Source organism: Salmo salar, chromosome ssa06 (assembly GCF_905237065.1).
Source record: "Salmo salar chromosome ssa06, Ssal_v3.1, whole genome shotgun sequence".
Classification (NCBI taxonomy): domain Eukaryota; kingdom Metazoa; phylum Chordata; class Actinopteri; order Salmoniformes; family Salmonidae; genus Salmo; species Salmo salar.
In genome coordinates this window covers 90681823-90702142 of record NC_059447.1, presented here as the reverse complement: position 1 = coordinate 90702142, position 20320 = coordinate 90681823, and the positions used below count along the sequence as shown (strand labels likewise).

General features: G+C 45.4%; 1 protein-coding gene across 3 annotated transcripts in view; it reads left to right on the top strand.

Moving 5' to 3' along the window:
* Positions 1-20236, top strand: part of si:ch211-142k18.1 (uncharacterized) — a 22363-nt gene extending 2127 nt beyond the window's left edge. The window contains exons 2-6 of one of the 3 annotated variants that reach the window (XR_006770376.1): positions 15268-15554; positions 15721-15897; positions 17922-18023; positions 18405-18512; positions 19300-20236. Coding sequence is in view for 2 of the 3 variants with exons in the window: in XM_045721176.1 (XP_045577132.1) it covers positions 15274-15554; positions 15721-15897; positions 17922-18023; positions 19300-19441 (702 nt within the window). In the remaining variant the exon portion in view is untranslated. Of the gene's footprint in view, positions 1-15267; positions 15555-15720; positions 15898-16668; positions 17539-17921; positions 18024-18404; positions 18513-19299 lie in introns of those variants that run through there. The other 2 variants (XM_045721176.1, XM_045721177.1) reach the window with 2 other exon arrangements.
* The last annotated feature ends 84 nt before the right edge of the window (positions 20237-20320 follow it).

Sequence of the window (20320 nt, the reverse complement as noted above, 5' to 3'; positions counted from 1 at the left end):
TTTTTTTCTATTGTGTTATTGACTGTACGCTTGTTTATTCCATGTGTAACTCTGTGTTGTTGTTTCTGTCGCACTGCTTTGCTTTAACTTGGCCAGGTCGCAGTTGTAAATGAGAACTTGTTCTCAATTAGTTTACCTGGTTAAATAAAGGTGAAATAAAAAAAAATAAAAAAAGATGATCTGTATTATAAGCAAACAGCAGAACGCTCATTCAGAGGCGGTGCTCCTAGTGGCCGGTGACTTTAATGCAGGGAAACTTAAATCTGTTTTACAAAAATTTCTATCAGCATGTTAAATGTGCAACCAGAGGGAAAACAATTACAAGCAAAAATTAAAGCAGGAGGCACCAGTGACTCGGTCTACAAAAAAGTGGTCAGATGAAGCACATGCTAAACTACAGGACTGTTTTGCTAGCACAGACTGGAATATGTTCCGGGATGCTTCCGATGGCATTGAGGAGTACAGCACATCAGTCACTGGCTTCATCAATAAGTGCATCGAGGACATCATCCCCACAGTGACTGTACGTACATACACATAACAGAAGCCATGGATTCAGGGAACATTCGCATTGAGCTAAAGGGTAGAGCTGACACTTTCAAGGAGCGTGACTCTAACCCGGAAGCTTATAATGATTCCCGCAATGCCCTCCCACAAACCATCAAACAGGCAAAGCATCAATACAGGACTAAGATCGAATCGTACTACACCGGCTCTGACACTTGTCGGATGTGGCAGTGCTCGCAAACTATTACAGACTACAAAGGGAAGCACAGCCGAGAGCTGCGCAGTGACACGAGCCTACCAGATGAGCTAAATAACGTCTATGCTCGCTTCGAGGCAAGTAACACTGAAACATGCATGAGAGCTTCAGTTATTTCGGATGACTGTGTGATCACGCTCTCTGCAGCTGATGTGAGTAAGACCTTTAAACGGGTCAACATTCACTAAGCCGCTGGGCCAGACGGATCAGCAGCACAGTACTCCGAGCATGCGCTGACCAACTGGCAAGTGTCTTCACTGATATTTTCAACCTCTCACTGTCTGAGTCTGTAATACCAACATGTTTCAAGCAGACCACCATAGTCCCTGTTACCAAGGACACTAAGGTAAACTGCCTAAATGACTACCGGACAGTAGCACTCACGTCTGTAGCCATGAAATGCTTGGAAAGGCTGGTCAAGGCTCACATCAACACCATTATGCCAGAAACCCTAGACCCACTCCAATTTGCATACCACACCAACAGATCCACAGATTATGTAATCTCTATTGCACTCAACACTGACCTTTCCCACCTGGACAAAAGGAACACCAATGTGAGAATGCTATTCATTGACTACAGCTCAGCGTTCAACACCAAAGTGCCCTCAAAGCTCATCACTAAGCTGACCCTGGGACTAAACACCTCCCTCTGCAACTGGATCATAGACTTCCTGACGGGCCGCCCCCAGGTGGTAAGGGTAGGTAACAACACATCTGCCACGCTGATCCTGAACACGAGGGCCCCTCAGGGGTACGTGCTCAGTCCTCTCCTGTACTCCCTGTTCACTCATGACTGCACGACCAGGCACAACTCCTACACCATCATTAAGTTTGCTGATGACACAACAGTGGTAGGCCATATCACCGACAACGATGAGACAGCCTATAGGGAGAAGGTCAGAGACCTGACCGTGTGGTGCAAGGTCAACAACCTCTCCCTCAACGTGATAAAGACTAAGGAGATGATTTTGGACTACAGGAAAAGGAGGACCTAGCACGCCCCCATTCTCATCGACGGGGCTGTAATGGAGCAGGTTGAGAGCTTCAAGTTCCTTGGCATCAAATCACCAACAAACTAATATGGTCCAAGCACACCAAGACAGTCATGAAGAGGGCACGACAAAACCTATTCCCCCTCAGGAGACTGAAAAGATTTGGCATGGGTCCTTAGATACTCAAAAGGTTTTACAGCTGCACCATCGAGAGCATCCTGACGGGTTGCATCACTGAATGGTATGGCAACTGCTCGGACTCCGACTGCAAGGCACTACAAAGGGTAGTGCGTACGGCCCAGTACATCACCGGGGCCAAGCTTCCTGCCATCCAGGACCTCTATACCAGCGGTGTCAGAGGAAGGCCCTAAATATAAATAAGACTCCATCCACCCTAGTCACAGACTGTTCTCTCTGCTACTGCACGGCAAGCGCCAAGTCTAGGTCCAAGAGGCTTCTAAACAGCTTCTACCCCCAAGCCATAAGACTCCTGTACAGCTAATCAAATGGCCACCCAGACTATTTGCACCCCCCCCCCTCCCATACGCTGCTGCTACTCTCTGTTATTATCTAAGCATAGCCACTTTAATAACCCTACCTGTATGTACATAATTACCACAATTACCTCAACACCGGTGCCCCCGCACATTGACACATTGACTCTGTACCGGTTCCCCCTGTATATAGCCCCGCTATTGTAAATGTATTTTCTTAAAACTGCATTGTTGGTTAAGGGCTCGTAAGTAAGCATTTCACTGTAAGGTCTACACCTGTTGTATTCGGCGCACGTGACAAATACAATTCAATTTGATTTATACTATATATTGTATGTGTGTACTCAAACAAGAAAGGAACACAAATGCAAAAATGTAAGTTTTATATTTCAACATGACTCAATACATGTCAAACAGCATACTGCAAGCACACAAAGAGTAAAAATGCAAACATACAGTAAATATATTTTGCATATTCAAAGGAATAAAAATAGGCCTATTTCTACTACTGTACTGTATGTTCGATCAAATGTACGGAAAAGATAAAGTAACTGTCAAAATCAGAATCATAAGTCAAGAAACAAATACTCCATTGTGAAAACAAAATCAGTCATGTCTGTTGTTTTGGTCCGGCCACAGATGTTCATCAACATCACAGGCGATATCCTCCTTGGCCAGACAGCAAGGGGAAATATCTTCTGGCAGGACGCATCCACCCCTGACAGGACTCTGCTGGAATGTCACCACAGGCCTCCTCCGTTGCCTGTGGAAGGGCCTTAAATGGGGTTTGCGATCATACACCTTCCACAGCCATGCTGAAAACAACTCCTCAATGGGGTTGAAAAATTAGGAATATGGTGGGAGATGATAGAGAATCCTGGGAGGGTCATGGAACCGGTTGTGGAACTGAGCAGCCCGGTGGAAAATCAGGTTGTCCCAAACTAGAACATACATTTGCTGCTCAGGATCACCTGGCCCTCTCGCTCTGGCTGAAAAAAACTGTCATGTAAGGTGTTCAGGAAATTAATGCAGCTGGTGGCCACACATACACTTAGGTTGGAGTCATTAAAACTTGTTTTTCAAGCTATCCACAAATTTCTTGTTAACAAACTATAGTTTTGACAAGTCGGTTAGGACATCTACTTTGTGCATGACTCAAGTAATTTTTCCAAAAATTGTTTACAGACATATTATTTCACTTACAATTCACTGTATCACAATTCCAGTGGGTCAGAAGTTCACATACACTAAGTTGACTGTGCCTTAAACAGCTTGGAAAATTCCAGAAAAGTATGTAATGGCTTCAGAAGCTTCTGATAGGCTAATTGACATCATTTGAGTCAATTGGAGCTGTACCTGTGGATGTATTTCAAGGCCTACCTTCAAACTCAGTACCTCTTTGCTTGACATCATGGAAAATCCAAATAAATCAGCCAAGACCTCAGATAGAAAAAATTGTAGACGTCCAGAAGTCTGGTTCATCCTTGGGAGCAATTTCCAAATGCCTGAAGGTACCACGTTCATCTGTACAAACAATAGTACACAAGTATAAACACCATGGGACCACGCAGTCGTCATACCGCTCAGGAAGGAGACACGTTCTGTCTCCTAGAGATGAACGTACTTTGGTGCGAAAACTGCAAATCAATCCCAGAACAACAGCAAAGTATCTTGTGAAGATGCTGGAGGAAACAGGTACAAAAGTATCTATATCCACAGTAAAACGAATCCTAAATCGACATAGCCTGAAAGGCCGCTCAGCAAGGAAGAAGCCACTGCTCCAAAACCGCCATTAAAAAGCCAGACTACGGTTTGCAACTGCACATGGGGACAAAGATCGTACTTTTTGGAGAAATGTCCTCTGGTCTGATGAAACAAAAATCTAACGGTTTGGCCATAATGACCATCGTTATGTTTGGAGGAAAAATGGGGAGGCGTGCAAGCCGAAGAACACCATCACAACCGTGAAGCAAGGGGTTGGCAGCATCATGTTGTGGGGGTGCTTTGCTAAAGGAGGGACTGGTGCACTTCACAAAATAGATGGCATCATGAGGTAGGAAAATTATGTGGATATATTGAAGCAACATCTCAAGACATCAGTCAGGATGTTAAAGCTTGGTCGCAAATGGGTCTTCCAAATAGACAATGACCCCAAGCATACTTCCAAAGTTGTGGCAAAATGGCTTAAGGACAACAATGTCAAGGTATTGGAGTGGCCATCACAAGGCCCTAACCTCAATCCTATAGAAAATATGTGGGCAGAACAGAAAAAGCGTGTGCGAGCAAGAAGGCCTACAAACCTGACTCAGTTGCACCAGCTCTGTCAGCAGGAATGGGCCAGAATTCACTCAACTTATTGTGGGAAGCTTGTGGAAGGCTACCCAAAATGTTTGACCCAAGTTAAACAATTTAAAGGCAATACTACCAAATACCAATTGAGTGTATGTAAACTTCTGACCCACTGGGAATGTGAGGAAAGAAATAAAAGCTGAAAAAAATCATTCTCTATACTATTATTCAGACATTTCACATTCTTAAAATAAAGTGGTGATCCTAACTGACCTAAGACAGGGAATTTTTACTAGGATTAAATGTCAGGAATTGTGAAAAACTGAGTTTAAATGTATTTGGCTAAGGTGTATGTAAACTTCTGACTTCAACTGTAGTAGAGAGGTCCAATGTCGGCAGTAAATACCTATTCTCATACGTGTTCTCATTTTGGAACGTCCAGATGAAGGATGGAAGCGGCTCAGATTGGGCAGCACTCTCTTCCCAGCCTCTCTCAAGGTCAAACCATAGTTGATCACATGTTCCACCGTAGTTGCCCGAATTTCAGCAGAGTACTCTCCTTGTTCTTGATCCACCGCCACCTCTACCTCTACCTCCACCTCCACCTCTACCTCCACCTCCACCTCCACCTCTCTCTGCCAAGTTTTTTTTCCATTGTTCTCCAAACACAGGAGTACTCACCTGTGGCCTTTTTATCCATACCAAAGGTCTGATTGCAAACATTTACGCAATTAGTGTTTTAACATGTGAAAGTGGTCAATGGGTAATTAAACTTAGCTTGATGAACAGTGTTGCTTTGCATTTGCACACAATATATTTTAGTTGTGAAGGTTGTGCCAAAGGTAGAGAATTGTGTGTTGTGTTTTGCCAAATGTTTGTTATAGAATTACAGTCTGAGTGTAAAGCAAAACGTGTCAGTAGTATTGCAGATTTGGTGTACGGTTCTGCTAAATGAGTTAGAGATTTGGTGTACGGTTCTGCTAAATGAGTTACAGATTTGATGTACGGTTCTGCTAAATGAGTTACAGATTTGATGTACGGTTCTGCTAAATGAGTTACAGATTTGGTGTACGGTTCTGCTAAATGAGTTACAGATTTGGTGTACGGATCTGCTAAATGAGTTACAGATTTGATGTATGGTTCTGCTAAATGAGTTACAGATTTGGTGTACGGTTCTGCTAAATGAGTTACAGATTTGGTGTACGGTTCTGCTAAATGAGTTACAGATTTGGTGTACGGTTCTGCTAAATGAGTTACAGATTTGGTGTACGGTTCTGCTAAATGAGTTACAGATTTGGGTCATTGTGCCTCATGGGCTAGTTTTAGTGTGTAAACCCATTGGGAAAAAATGGAGTGGACGATGCACTGGCAATATAATTACCGGTGGTCAATGTCCTATTTCAAGCCGTCCTATAAAATACATCACACAAGGACAGAACCATTCTTCAAAGCCCAAATATGTTGCCACTCGCCATCCAACAAACTGACAAAGCCCAGCCAAATGTTTATGGAGAGACAGACAGTCTAACAATGACCTGTCAAAACAGACATCCTATTTAATAATCATTTTAAAGTAGGCCGAAGTATGGGGAATGTGGCAGACATTTTCCACTGACGAAGGCTGTTTCTCCTAATAGCCTGTCTTAACCAGACAGTCTTATAGACTGTCTTAACCAGACTGAGTCTTATAGCCTGTCTTAACCAGACTGAGTCTTATAGCCTGTCTTAACCAGACGGTGCATTATAGCCTGTCTTAACCAGACTGAGTCGTATAGCCTGTCTTAACCAGACGGCGCATTATAGCCTGTCTTAACCAGACTGAGTCGTATAGCCTGTCTTAACCAGACTGAGCCTTATAGCCTGTCTTAACCAGACTGAGTCGTATAGCCTGTCTTAACCAGACGGTGCATTATAGCCTGTCTTAACCAGACTGAGTCGTATAGCCTTTCTTAACCAGACTGAGTCTTATAGCCTGTCTTAACCAGACTGAGTTTGTATCCTAAATGGCACTATATTACACTTATAGTGCACTGTGTTTGACCAGAGTCCATAGTAACCGTGGTCAAAACGAGTGCACAACGGAATATGGTGAAGTGAAGCAATGGTGAGCGCTGTGTTGAGTGGTCTTTGGCTCTGTCTTAACACAGAGACTGAGCTGATGTCAATTAAGGGCCAAACCAGGATATGGAAAACAACAAAGTTGTCACCCCGCCACTTGAGAAGAGAAGACATAAGTACAAGTGGTCCTTGGGGCTGGTATGGTCCCCTGGGAGGCTAGTTGGTATGGTCCTCTGGGAGGCTAGTTGGTATGGTCCCCTGGGAGGCTAGTTGGTATGGTCCCCTGGGAGGCTAGTTGGTATGGTCCCCTGGGAGGCTAGTTGGTATGGTCCTCTGGGAGGCTAGTTGGTATGGTCCCCTGGGAGGCTAGTTGGTATGGTCCCCTGGGAGGCTAGTTGGTATGGTCCTCTGGGAGGCTAGTTGGTATGGTCCCCTGGGAGGCTAGTTGGTATGGTCCCCTGGGAGGCTAGTTGGTATGGTCCTCTGGGAGGCTAGTTGGTATGGTCCCCTGGGAGGCTAGTTGGTATGGTCCTCTGGGAGGCTAGTTGTTATGGTCCCCTGGGAGACTAGTTGGTATGGTCCTCTGGGAGGCTAGTTGGTATGGTCCTCTGGGAGGCTAGTTGGTATGGTCCCCTGGGAGGCTAGTTGGTATGGTCCTCTGGGAGGCTAGTTGGTATGGTCCCCTGGGAGGCTAGTTGGTATGGTCCCCTGGGAGGCTAGTTGGTATGGTCCCCTGGGAGGCTAGTTGGTATGGTCCCCTGGGAGGCTAGTTGGTATGGTCCCCTGGGAGGCTAGTTGGTATGGTCCTCTGGGAGGCTAGTTGGTATGGTCCCCTGGGAGGCTAGTTGGTATGGTCCTCTGGGAGGCTAGTTGGTATGGTCCCCTGGGAGGCTAGTTGGTATGGTCCCCTGGGAGGCTAGTTGGTATGGTCCTCTGGGAGGCTAGTTGGTATGGTCCCCTGGGAGGCTAGTTGGTATGGTCCTCTGGGAGGCTAGTTGGTATGGTCCCCTGGGAGGCTAGTTGGTATGGTCCTCTGGGAGGCTAGCTAGCGTGCCTCAACTCAGAGAGACTGTGCTTCACTGTGTAGAGTTAACACTCAACATATAAGAAACAGACAAGCAGTGGTCCTCGGCTTCAACAGGATCTCACGGTCTCCGTTCAAAATCCCACATTTTATGGACAAACGTCAAATATTGCAGTCTATCTTTAATCCCACAACAACACAAAACAAGAGTTCACTTGGAATACAGTACTGTGAGAGAAAAACTAATTCAAGCCATTATTCTGACCTTTTATTTTAACAGCATGTGACTATTCTCCTAAAACCAAACATCAGTCCTCAGATTTGAACAACTGAATGCCATGCCAAATGACAGCATCCGACCCATTTAGGACTGGAGTCATATTAAATGTGACTTTATTGTGTCTGTCTGTCTTCGATTGCAGTTTACAACAGCAAAGGGTAATGCTGTTAGCTCAAGTCTCTGTGTTACTGTAAGATAGCAGGGAGATCATTAAACATAAAACTATTGAAATTAGATCATTTTCCGAAGGTAAACTGAACCAATTTATTTTCCCTAGAGATTTTAATTGGTTAAGTACGTCAATCTGGGAAATACATTCTCATCATTACATGCATAAACAAGCACCCTCAATATCACTGTGTCAGTCCAATGGGCTAGAGATAACATCAGACATATTCCTCACTCTGCATACGTCAATCACACAATCATGGACGCACACACACACACACACACACACACACACACACACACACACACACACACACACACACACACACACACACACACACACACACACACACATCAATCACTACACTCTTAAAAAAGGTGGAGTTTGTGTCTGAATTAAAGGTGCTATTTAAACATGTAAAGGGTTATTCGGCTGTCTGAAAAAGAACCCTTTTTGATTCCAGGTAGAATCCCTTTTTGATTCCAGGTAGAACCCTTTTGGGTTCTGTGTAGAACACTTTTCACAGAGGGTTCTACATGGAACCAAAAAGGGTTCCTCCTAGAACCAAAAAGGGATTCTACCTGGAACGAAAAGAGTTCTCCTATGGGGACAGCCGAAAAATCCTTTTGGAACCCTTTTTTTCATAGAGTGTCGTAACTGACGTAATAGCCTGGCGGTGTACGGACAGACTCCTGGCGTCTGGCAACTAGCGTGTGTCTGCATGTGTGCATGCGTGAGTGTGCGCGAGCGTGTGTTATGTGTGTGTCTGCTAGCAATCTGGGCCGGTTGAAAGGTTTCTGTTGAACTACTGTTCCCACAGCTTCAGTAAGGTATGTGAGGTCACCACCATTCAAACTAATCACAAACAACAGGCATGGGGAGAGACTGTAGAGAGAGGGTTTAGAGAGAGGGTTTACTCCCGATGTGTGTGTGTGTGTGTGTGTGTGTGTGTGTGTGTGTGTGTGTGTGTGTGTGTGTGTGTGTGTGTGTGTGTGTGTGTGTGTGTGTGTGTGTGTGTGTGTGTGTGTGCGTGTGCGTGTGTGTGTGTGTGTGTGTGTACTACAATGTGTTGCTACCAACCAGATGGCTCAAGATTGACTTCGAAATTGGATGTCTGAAATTGCCTTCAAAACCTCCCGCTAGGGGCAACAGCCCTATTAATGAGCCCTATTATCATCAAGTAGGCTTGCGTTTTGTTACGGCACATTTTTCAGTGGTATATTTTAAAAACTCTAAGTAAAAAAATCTCAAAAACATTTGTAATGCCCCATATCTTACATTCAGAACCTTTAATTGTAAATTAATTAGGGTTTCACACATATCTTTCACTCTTGAGTTTTCCATTAAACATTTAGTTTACTCCCCAATACATTAGATAATGGCTCACCAGTTAGAGATTTTAACTACTCTTTATTCCAATAGCAAAAAATACAAGATACACATTTCAAAACAATCATTTCAAAACAATTAAAACAAGTGCTGAATAGAAAGAATAGTAGATGGTAAATATAATTTTTCATAAAATATCTGACTATATTTTGACATTTAAAAAAAGAAATGGTATCCAATGCCAGGTTGTGAGCATGTTGAAATGTGTCAGTCTTACAGTTTCATTATCCTTATAAAGTACATACGTTAATACGTAGGACAAATGATCAGAAATAAGGGTGTTGTAAAGCAGTAGGCTACTGTACAAAACGTAGCACAGTGTTTGTATACCATTTCTGCCCCATGCAACATTGTACAAGATCACCTTCTCTGTCACGCCTGCTCCCGCTAGAGTGTATTTTTTGTTGGTGACGTCGGGTCCTGGTGCCGCCATCGATGGAACCGGGGGTGCCTCAGCCGGCTCGTCAGGCTCCCATGCCTCAGCCGGCTCGTCAGGCTCCCATGCCTCAGCCGGCTCGTCAGGCTCCCATGCCTCAGCCGGCTCGTCAGGCTCCCACGCCTCAGCTGACTCGTCAGGCTCCCACGCCTCAGCTGACTCGTTAGGCGCCCACGCCTCAGCTGACTCGTCAGGCTCCCACGCCGTAGCTGGCTCGAGAAGTTTCCTTGCATCGGTTGGAACGGCAGGCTCCCACCCCACGTCATGCCTCAACTGGCCCGTCAGGCTCCCACGCCTCAGCCGGCTCATCAGGCTCCCACGCAGTAGCCGGCCCGTCAGGCTCCCATGCCTCAGCTGACTCGTCAGGCTCCCACGCCTCAGCTGACTCGTCAGGCTCCCACGCCCAGCGCCCCACGCCTCAGCTGACTCGTCAGGCTCCCACGCCGTAGCTGGCTCGAGAAGTTTCCTTGCATCGGTTGGAATGGCAGGCTCCCACCCCACGTCATGCCTCAACTGGCCCGTCAGGCTCCCACGCCTCAGCCGGCTCGTCAGGCTCCCACGCCTCAGCCAGCTCGTCGGGCTCCCAAGCCTCAGACGGCTCGTCAGGCTCCCACGCCTCAGCCAGCTTGTCGGCCTTCCACGCCTCAGCCAGCTCGTCGGCCTTCTACGCCTCAGGCGGCTTGTCCGGCTTCTACGCCTCAGGCGGCTTGTCCGGCTTCTACGCCTCAGGCGGCTCGTCGGCCTTCTACGCCTCAGGCGGCTTGTCCAGCGCCCGAGCCTCGGCCGGCACGTCAGGCTCACTCAGGTGGGACGCCGAGTGGCGCCCCTAGGGGGTTACTGTCACGCCTGCTTCCGCTCCCCCTCTCTGGTTCACAAGGGCGCCAGGCTGCCCATCATTACTCACACCTGTCACCATCATTACGCTCATCAGCGCTCATTGGACTCACCTGGACTCCTTCACATTTTTATTGCCTTCCCTATATCTGTCTGTAACTCTGTTTCATCCCCAGCATTATTGTCGTTTTGTTTTCCCGTCCAGACGCTGTCCATGTTCTGTTTCATGTCCTTTGTTCTATTAAATGTTCTCTCCCTGTACTTGCTTCTCGTCTCCCAGCATCTGTCCTCACACTTTTCTATGTGACATGTCAACTGATACAATATCGCCTGTCTCGAAAGATAATGAGTGGAATAATGAGTGGAATATATTGTTATATATAACCCAGGTATTCAGCAGTGTATTGTAAACTACACTATCATTCATAATGGTAACACATAGAGTGACTCTTTCCACTTGGTCCTATTGAAGCACACTGGCTGATGGAGAATGATGATGTGGTATTTACAGCCACATCAATATATGATTTGGTTTTTACCTTCAAACATAAATTGATGTCAAATTTATTAAATTATAAGGTAAAAATACTAAAATGTACATTGTTTAGCAGTTATAAAACTATATATGTTAACTAAGCACCACATAATTTTGGTTCAGTAGTTATCTGTTTTGAGCAGTTTGATTAAGAGTTAGTTAAGTGTATTGTTAACAAATGACAAGAACATCATATAAAATGAATATTGCATTTTGAAAAATCAGATACTTGATTGAATATGTAACCAAATTGAAAGAGTGATTTGGTCAGTGAACAAGTGACTTTATGAATTTGATTGTTGTACTCGGTCAATTGAAAATGTGCTTAGAGTTTTGAAACATGAGCCATTTTCATGACCTGTTTAAATTTGTGTGCTTAGAGTTGTGAAAATGTACCACATACTGAAAATTGCACCAAAGTTATTGAGAAACAAAAACTATAACTACAATAGCACATAAAGACCTCACAGCCAATAGGACATAAAGACCTCACAGCCAATAGGACATAAAGACCTCACAGCCAATAGGACATAAAGACCTCACAGCCAATAGGACATAAAGACCTCACAGCCAATAGGACATAAAGACCTCACAGCCAATAGGACATAAAGACCTCACAGCCAATAGGACATAAAGACCTCACAGCCAATAGGACATAAAGACCTCACAGCCAATAGGACATAAAGACCTCACAGCCAATAGGACATAAAGACCTCACAGCCAATAGGACGTAAAGACCTCACAGCCAATAGGACGTAAAAACCTCACAGCCAATAGGACATAAAGATCTAGCACCCATTCAAACACCTTTTCCTTATGCTTTTTCTTAAAAATTATGAAAATGTCCAGCCAGGTAGTTTTGAGGGGAAAAGATAAAGGACTGAGCCATCTAACGGAGGCTTTAAAACCTGGTTTGAGGAAAGAGAAAAACATTTCTCAAATTTCTCAAAAATACATTTCTCATACTGTAGGTTACAAGCAAGGTTTAACTTCAGCTATTCTATTCAGGAAATGGAAGAATCAACTTGTTTCCTGTACCGTGAAAGCAAACTGAGCTTGTTACCACCAAAACCAAATGTGCTATGGAAGCGGAAAACTTCTGCAGTTCCTTTCTCTCTCTTTCTCTTTCTCTTTCTCTTTCTCTTTCTCTTTCTCTCTCTCTCTCTTTCTCTCTCTCTCTTTCTCTTTCTCTCTCTCTCTCTCTCTCTCTCTCTCTCTCTCTCTCTCTCTCTCTCTCTCTCTCTCACTCATATAAGGGATTTATTGGCATAGGAAACATATGTTTACATTGCCAAAGCAAGTGAAATAGATAATAAACAAAAGTGAAATAAACAATAAAAAATTAACAGTAGACATTAAACTTACAAAAGTTCCAAAAGAATCAAGTAGTTATCTTTTTGTTTTCTTGTGATTTGTTTGGGTCTAACTGTGTTTCTGTCCTGGGGCTCTGTGGGGACTGTTTGTGTTTGTGAACAGAGCCACAGGACCAGCTTGCTTAGCTTCTCCAGGTTCATTTCTCTGTAGGTGATGGCTTTGTTACGATGTTATGGAAGGTTTGGGGATCGCTTCCTTTTTAGGTGGTTGTAAAATTTAACGGCTCTTTCCTGGATTTTGATAATTAGCGGGTATCGGCATAATTCTTATTTGCATAGAGGATATTTTTGCAGAATTCTGCATGCAGAGTCTGAATTTGGTGTTGTCCCATTTTGTGAATTCTTGGTTGGTGAGCGGAACCCAGACCTCACAACCTCTCTCTGTCTCTCTCTCCTCCGCCCCCCCCCTCTCTCATTCCTCTGCTGTGTATGGCGTTACAGAGACGTCTCCAGATGCTGTGTGGCAAAATATAAAGGTTAGATGGGTGGAAGTGACCAAGGAATGTGTCCAAAATGATACAGTATTCCCTATACAGTACACCACTTTTGACCAGAGCCAGTGCACATTTCAGATGCTCCTGCTGTTAGGCACATCTCTCTGTGCAGACACTACTGTTGAAATGGAATCCCCTCAGCCTTATGGAATCCACTCAGCCTTATGGAATCCCCTCAGCCTCGTGGAATCCCCTCAGCCTCATAGAATCCCCTCAGCCTCGTGGAATCCCCTCAGCCTCATAGAATCCCCTCAGCCTTATGGAATCCCCTCAGCCTCATGGAAATCCCCTCAGCTTTTTGTAATCCTCTCAGCCTCATGGAATCCCCTCAGCTTTTTGGAATCCCCTCAGCCTCATGGAATCCCCTCAGCCTTATGGAATCCCCTCAGCCTCATGGAATCCCCTCAGCGTTTTGGAATCCCCTCAGCCTTATGTAATCCACTCAGCCTTATGTAATCCCCTCAGCCTAATAGAATCCCCTCAGCCTTATGTAATCCCCTCAGCCTTATGTAATCCACTCAGCCTTATGTAATCCACTCAGCCTTATGGAATCCCCTCAGCCTCATGGAATCCCCTCAGCCTCATTGAATCCCCTCAGCCTCATAGAGTCCCCTCAGCCTCATGGAATCCCATCAGCCTCATGGAATCCACTCAGCCTCATGGAATCCCCTCAGCCTCATGGAATCCCCTCAGCGTTTTGGAATCCCCTCAGCCTTATGGAATCCTCTCAGCCTCATGGAATCAGTTCAGCCTCATGGAATCCCCTCAGCCTCATGGAAACCCCTCAGCCTTATGGAATCCACTTAGCTTTTTGGAATCCCCTCAGCCTTATGGAATCCTCTCAGCCTCATGGAATCAGCTCAGCCTCATGGAATCCCCTCAGCCTCATGGAATCCCCTCAGCCTCATAGAATCTCCTCAGCCTCATAGAATCTCCTCAGCCTCATGGAATCCCCTCAGCTTTTTGGAATCCCCTCAGCCTCATGGAATCCCCTCAGCCTCATGGAATCCCCTCAGCCTCATGGAATCCCCTCAGCGTTTTGGAATCCCCTCAGCCTCATGGAATCCCCTCAGCCTCATGGAATCCCCTCAGCCTCATGGAATCCCCTCAGCCTCATGGAATCCCCTCAGCCTCATGGAATCCCCTCAGCCTTATGGAATCCCCTCAGCCTCATGGAATCCCCTCAGCCTTATGGAATCCCCTCAGCCTCATGGAATCCCCTCAGCCTCATGGAATCCCTTCAGCCTTATGGAATCCCCTCAGCCTCATGGAATCCCCTCAGCCTTATGGAATCCCCTCAGCCTCATGGAATCCCCTCAGCCTTATGGAATCCCCTCAGCCTCATGGAATCCCCTCAGCCTCATGGAATCCCCTCAGCCTCATGGAATCCCCTCAGCCTCATGGAATCCCCTCAGCCTTATGGAATCCCCTCAGCCTCATGGAATCCCCCTCAGCCTCATGGAATCCCCTCAGCCTCATGGAATCCCCTCAGCCTTATGGAATCCCCTCAGCCTCATGGAATCCCCTCAGCCTTATGGAATCCCCTCAGCCTCATGGAATCCCCTCAGCCTCATGGAATCCCCTCAGCCTTATGGAATCCCCTCAGCCTCATAGAATCCCCTCAGCCTTATGGAATCCCCTCAGCCTCATGGAATCCCCTCAGCCTTATGGAATCCCCTCAGCCTCATGGAATCCCCTCAGCCTCATAGAATCCCCTCAGCCTCATAGAATCCCCTCAGCCTCATGGAATCCTCTCAGCCTCATGGAATCCCCTCAGCCTCATAGAATCCCCTCAGCCTTATGGAATCCCCTCACCCTCATGGAATCCCCTCAGGCTTATATAATTCCCTCAGCCTTATAGAATTGCCTCAGCCTTATAGAATCCCCTCAACCTTATGGATTGGTGTTGATGTGAGACATGACCAGCCTTTCAAAGCATTTCTTGGCTACAGATGTGAGTGCTATTGGGTGATAGTCATTTAGACAGGTTACCTTGGCGTTCTTGGGTACAGGGACTATGGTGGTCTACTTGAAACGTATAGGTATTACAGATTTACTTTAGGGTTGCCATGGGGCGTTGGTAGTGCTGGCTTCTGGCCACTCACTCCACTCTCATCCTCCTCTCTAACTCCAAGGTTGCCATGGGGTGTTGGTGGTGCTGGCTACTGGTAACCTTGCTATGGGTTTCCACGATAACAAACCCATGCCTTGGCCAGAGTGGTGACAGTAGCGACTGGGGCTCGGGCTTCGATGTCTCCATGACGACCCTCAGCAGCAACAAGAACACGTCCTCCTCCCAGGAGCCAGGAGATTACCCTGCGGGTTCAGAAACAGAGACAAGAGAATCCTGGGTAAAAATACTTCCACCTAAGCCAGTGTTCCACTACAAGCCGGAGCCAGATGAGTGCTCTGTCCACTTCAGGTGTGATACTATTTAAATCTCAATATCTGTTGTTTACTGTTTGTTTCCTGTTGTGTTTCTATGTGATTTGTGTACGCTATGTAATGTGTGAGAAAATAATTTCCTCTTGTAGGATAATACATGAATCAATCAATCAATCAATCAATCAATCAATCAATCGCTTCAGCACCAGTCAGGCTTCCGCCAGGCGCCTCAAGGCCCAGAGAGAAGAGTTGGCCTACCTGAAGGCTATACAGCATGGGAACCAGGCGGTGGTGGAGAACCTAGTCCAGTACATAGGAGCAGAGCTGGGGGATGAGCAGCGCTACGAGGACGTCATCGAGGAAAACATAGTGGGCATCAGGTTGGTGACTATCCTTTGCATTTTACATGTCGTCATTATATTTTAGTCAGCAGACGCTATTATCTTACTGGCAGTGTATTGAAATAAGTTAGGTTAAAACAACCACATATCATTGCACAGTCATTGCAGGTAAAACCTACAAAATAACCATAATCTGCTTAATGAGTACTTTGGAGTGTGGTTCATTTAGATCTCTACAGATTTAACAAACGAGGACAGAATCATCATTGAACGATAAGGTGAGTGAGAATACAGTGTGCTATGCCATCAGGGAAGAGCAGCAGAGCTGTGACAGTGTATTATGTCAATATGCTGTGTATTACGTCATTATGTCGTGTATTATGTTATCAGGCAGGAGCACCAGAGCTGTGACGGTGTATTATGTCATTATGTTGTGTATTATGTCATTATGTTGTGTATTATGTAATCAGGGAGGAGCACCAGAGCTGTGACGGTGTATTATGTCATTATGTTGTGTATTATGTCATTATGTTGTGTATTATGTAATCAGGCAGGAGCAGCAGAGCTGTGACGGTGTATTATGTCATTATGTTGTGTATTATGTCATTATGTTGTGTATTATGTCATCAGGGAGGAGCACCAGAACTGTGATGGTGTATTATGTCATTATGTTGTGTATTATGTCATTATGTTGTGTATTATGTCATCAGGGAGGAGCACCAGAGCTGTGACGGTGTATTATGTCATTATGTTGTGTATTATGTCATTATGTTGTGTATTATGTCATTATGTTGTGTATTACGTCATCAGGGAGGAGCAGCAGAGCTGTAACGGTGTATTATGTCATTATGTTGTGTATTATGTCATTATGTTGTGTATTATGTCATCAGGGAGGAGCAGCAGAGCTGTGACGGTGTATTATATCATTATGTTGTGTATTATGTCATTATGTTGTGTATTATGTCATCAGGGAGGAGCAGCAGAGCTGTAACGGTGTATTATGTCATTATGTTGTGTATTATGTCATTATGTTGTGTATTATGTCATCAGGGAGGAGCAGCAGAGCTGTAACGGTGTATTATGTCATTATGTTGTGTATTATGTCATTATGTTGTGTATTATGTCATCAGGGAGGAGCAGCAGAGCTGTAACGGTGTATTATGTTATTATGTTGTGTATTATGTCATTATGTTGTGTATTATGTCATCAGGGAGGAGCAGCAGAGCTGTAACGGTGTATTATGTCATTATGTTGTGTATTATGTCATTATGTTGTGTATTATGTCATCAGGGAGGAGCAGCAGAGCTGTAACGGTGTATTATGTCATTATGTTGTGTATTATGTCATCAGGGAGGAGCAGCAGAGCTGTAACGGTGTATTATGTCATTATGTTGTGTATTATGTCATTATGTTGTGTATTATGTCATCAGGGAGGAGCAGCAGAGCTGTAACGGTGTATTATGTCATTATGTTGTGTATTATGTCATTATGTTGTGTATTATGTCATCAGGGAGGAGCAGCAGAGCTGTAACGGTGTATTATGTTATTATGTTGTGTATTATGTCATTATGTTGTGTATTATGTCATCAGGGAGGAGCAGCAGAGCTGTAACGGTGTATTATGTCATTATGTTGTGTATTATGTCATCAGGGAGGAGCAGCAGAGCTGTAACGGTGTATTATGTCATTATGTCGTCAGGCGCAGGGGTGTATTATGTCATTATGTTGTGTATTATGTCATCAGGCAGGAGCACCAGAGCTGTAACGGTGTATTATGTCATTATGTTGTGTATTATGTCATTATGTTGTGTATTATGTCATCAGGGAGGAGCAGCAGAGCTGTAACGGTGTATTATGTCATTATGTTGTGTATTATGTCATCAGGGAGGAGCAGCAGAGCTGTAACGGTGTATTATGTCATTATGTTGTGTATTATGTCATCAGGGAGGAGCAGCAGAGCTGTAACGGTGTATTATGTCATTATGTTGTGTATTATGTCATCAGGGAGGAGCAGCAGAGCTGTAACGGTGTATTATGTCATTATGTTGTGTATTATGTCATCAGGGAGGAGCAGCAGAGCTGTAACGGTGTGGTCCAGAAGGTGATGGAGGATCTGGAGGGACAGCTGGAAGGAGATGTACTGGAGGCTCTGACTGGGATACGGAAGTAAGTACATGGATGAAACCAGTTAGTTAATACATCTCAATCTGTCACAGTCTATTATTATAATAAATCCATTAATGTAATGCGTGTCTGAGACTTAAACACCCAAAAGAGCAAACATAGAGCAAGGAAAAACCTCGACACAGCCATCCTCCTCTGGTCTGCCACTGAGAGGACCATGCCATAGACTGGACAGGCAGCCAGAGAGGAACAGAGACATTCACATACTGTATTAGTGTGATCTAATCTACTGAGAGACAGGATCTCCTCCCGGCTCATTGATTAGTTTATACAGAGCTCTATTAACAGTCACCTTAGCAACCACTGTTTTCCCCCGGTCCATTAACGGGCACCTTATTAACTCAGACTCTCTGTTCTTCCCAGACATTCACAACCCTACTGTGTCCTCATCAGAACCAAGATGTGGCCTGGGTCTGAGTGATGTATTTACCTTAATAACCATCATCAAGGCCTCTCTGCGGTTTAATTACTGTAATAAATACTCTCATCAGAACCCATTGTCTTACGTCATACAGCGTGCGTTCATCTGCACTATGTACACCACCATTTCCCTCTTTACAGTGTTTTCCAAACTCTCTCTATGTTTCCTGCCTCCTCTTCTTCTCTCCCTCCTACCCTTCTTCTCTCCCTCCTACTTTTCTTCTCTCCCTCGTCCTCTTCTTCCCTCCTTCCTCCTCTTCTTCTCTCCCTCCTACCCTTCTTCCTTCCCTCCTACTCTTCTCCCCTCCCTCCTATGCTTCTTCACACCCTCCTATTCTTCGTCCTTCCCTCCTACTCTTCTCCCCTCCCTCCTACTCTTCCTCCCTCCCTCCTACTCTTCTTACCTCCCTCCTACTCTTCCTTTCCCTGCTACTCTTCTTCAGCCCATACTCCTCTTCTTCGGTCCCTACTACTCTTCTTCTCTCCCTCTTGCTGACACTGTGTTTGTCTTGTCTCCCTGCATGGCAGAATCAAAGAGGTGTCCCTGCCTAACCTCTCCTCCATTCACACACCGCTTTCCCTCTTTTATCTCCCTCCCTCCCTCCTCCGCTCTCTCCCTCCCTCCCTTCTTCACTCCCTCCCTCCCTCCTCCGCTCTCTCCCTCCCTCCCTCCTCCGCTCTCTCCCTCCCTCCCTTCTTCACTCCCTCCCTCCCTCCTCCGCTCTCTCCCTCCCCCCCTCCCTCCTCCGCTCTCTCCCTCCCTCCCTTCTTCACTCCCTCCCTCCATCCTCCCCTCTCTCCCTGCTAACCCTGTTTGTCTTGTCTCCTTTCATGACAGAATCAAAGAGGAGTCCCTAACGTTTGAGGGCCTCTTCCAGGCAGCAGCAGACATCGCCAAGGGGCTGGATACCTTGTCTCAGACCCTCCACGCCTCCTTCACCAAACAGCTCAAAGACTCTCTCAAAACTTTACATCGCTAAAGAGACTTACTATCCTCCATCGCTAAGGAGATTGTCTGGTCTCAGATCTGTTTGTGCGGTCTCTCCAGTTCCTATGGTCCTTGCTATCACTCTTTTGTAGCCTGGTCTCAGATCTGTTTGTGCTGTCTCTCCAGTTCCTATGGTCTTTGCTGTGACTATTTTGTAGCCTGGTCTCAGATCTGTTTGTGCAAGAGAGCACAAACAGCTATTGGACCAGGCAACTAAGGCCTAGATTAAATTAGATCAAGTGTAAAGCGGCAATAGCCGACACCCACATAGCTGATGTTTTGGCGGTGTCGGAGGTGTAACTACTCATAAATCGGTGAGCAGCAGCTCATGTGATCATTGTCATGAAGTTCAGAACAATAAAGTATAGGCTATATAGAAATAATTACACTGAAACTAAAAAAATCATTCAATTATGTCATGAAGATTTATATTAGACTAACCGAGGTGTAGATTAGATCTCAAACTCCAATGTTCGAAATTTCCCTTAATGTGACTCTGTGCAGCCAATTGCAATGTCCACTTTAGGTATAAATCTGGGAGCCGCTTGTGGATTTGACAGTTCTAATGCATTCCACCTCTGCCGCCGCCAAAACAACCGCTATGAGGATGTCTGCTAGCGCAGATCTGATAGAATCTATCCCTAAGAAGAACTCTCTCCTCTTCTTCTCTCCATCCTACTCTACTTCCCTCCCTCCTACTCTTCTTCTGCCCCTCCTACTATTCTTCTCTCCCTCCTACTTCCCTCCTACTCTTCTTCAATCCCTCCTACTCTTCTTCACTCCCTCCTACTCTTCTTCTCCCCCTCCTACTCCTCTTCTCTCCCTCCTACTCTTCATTCCTCTTACACTTCTTCTCTCCCTCCTACTTTTC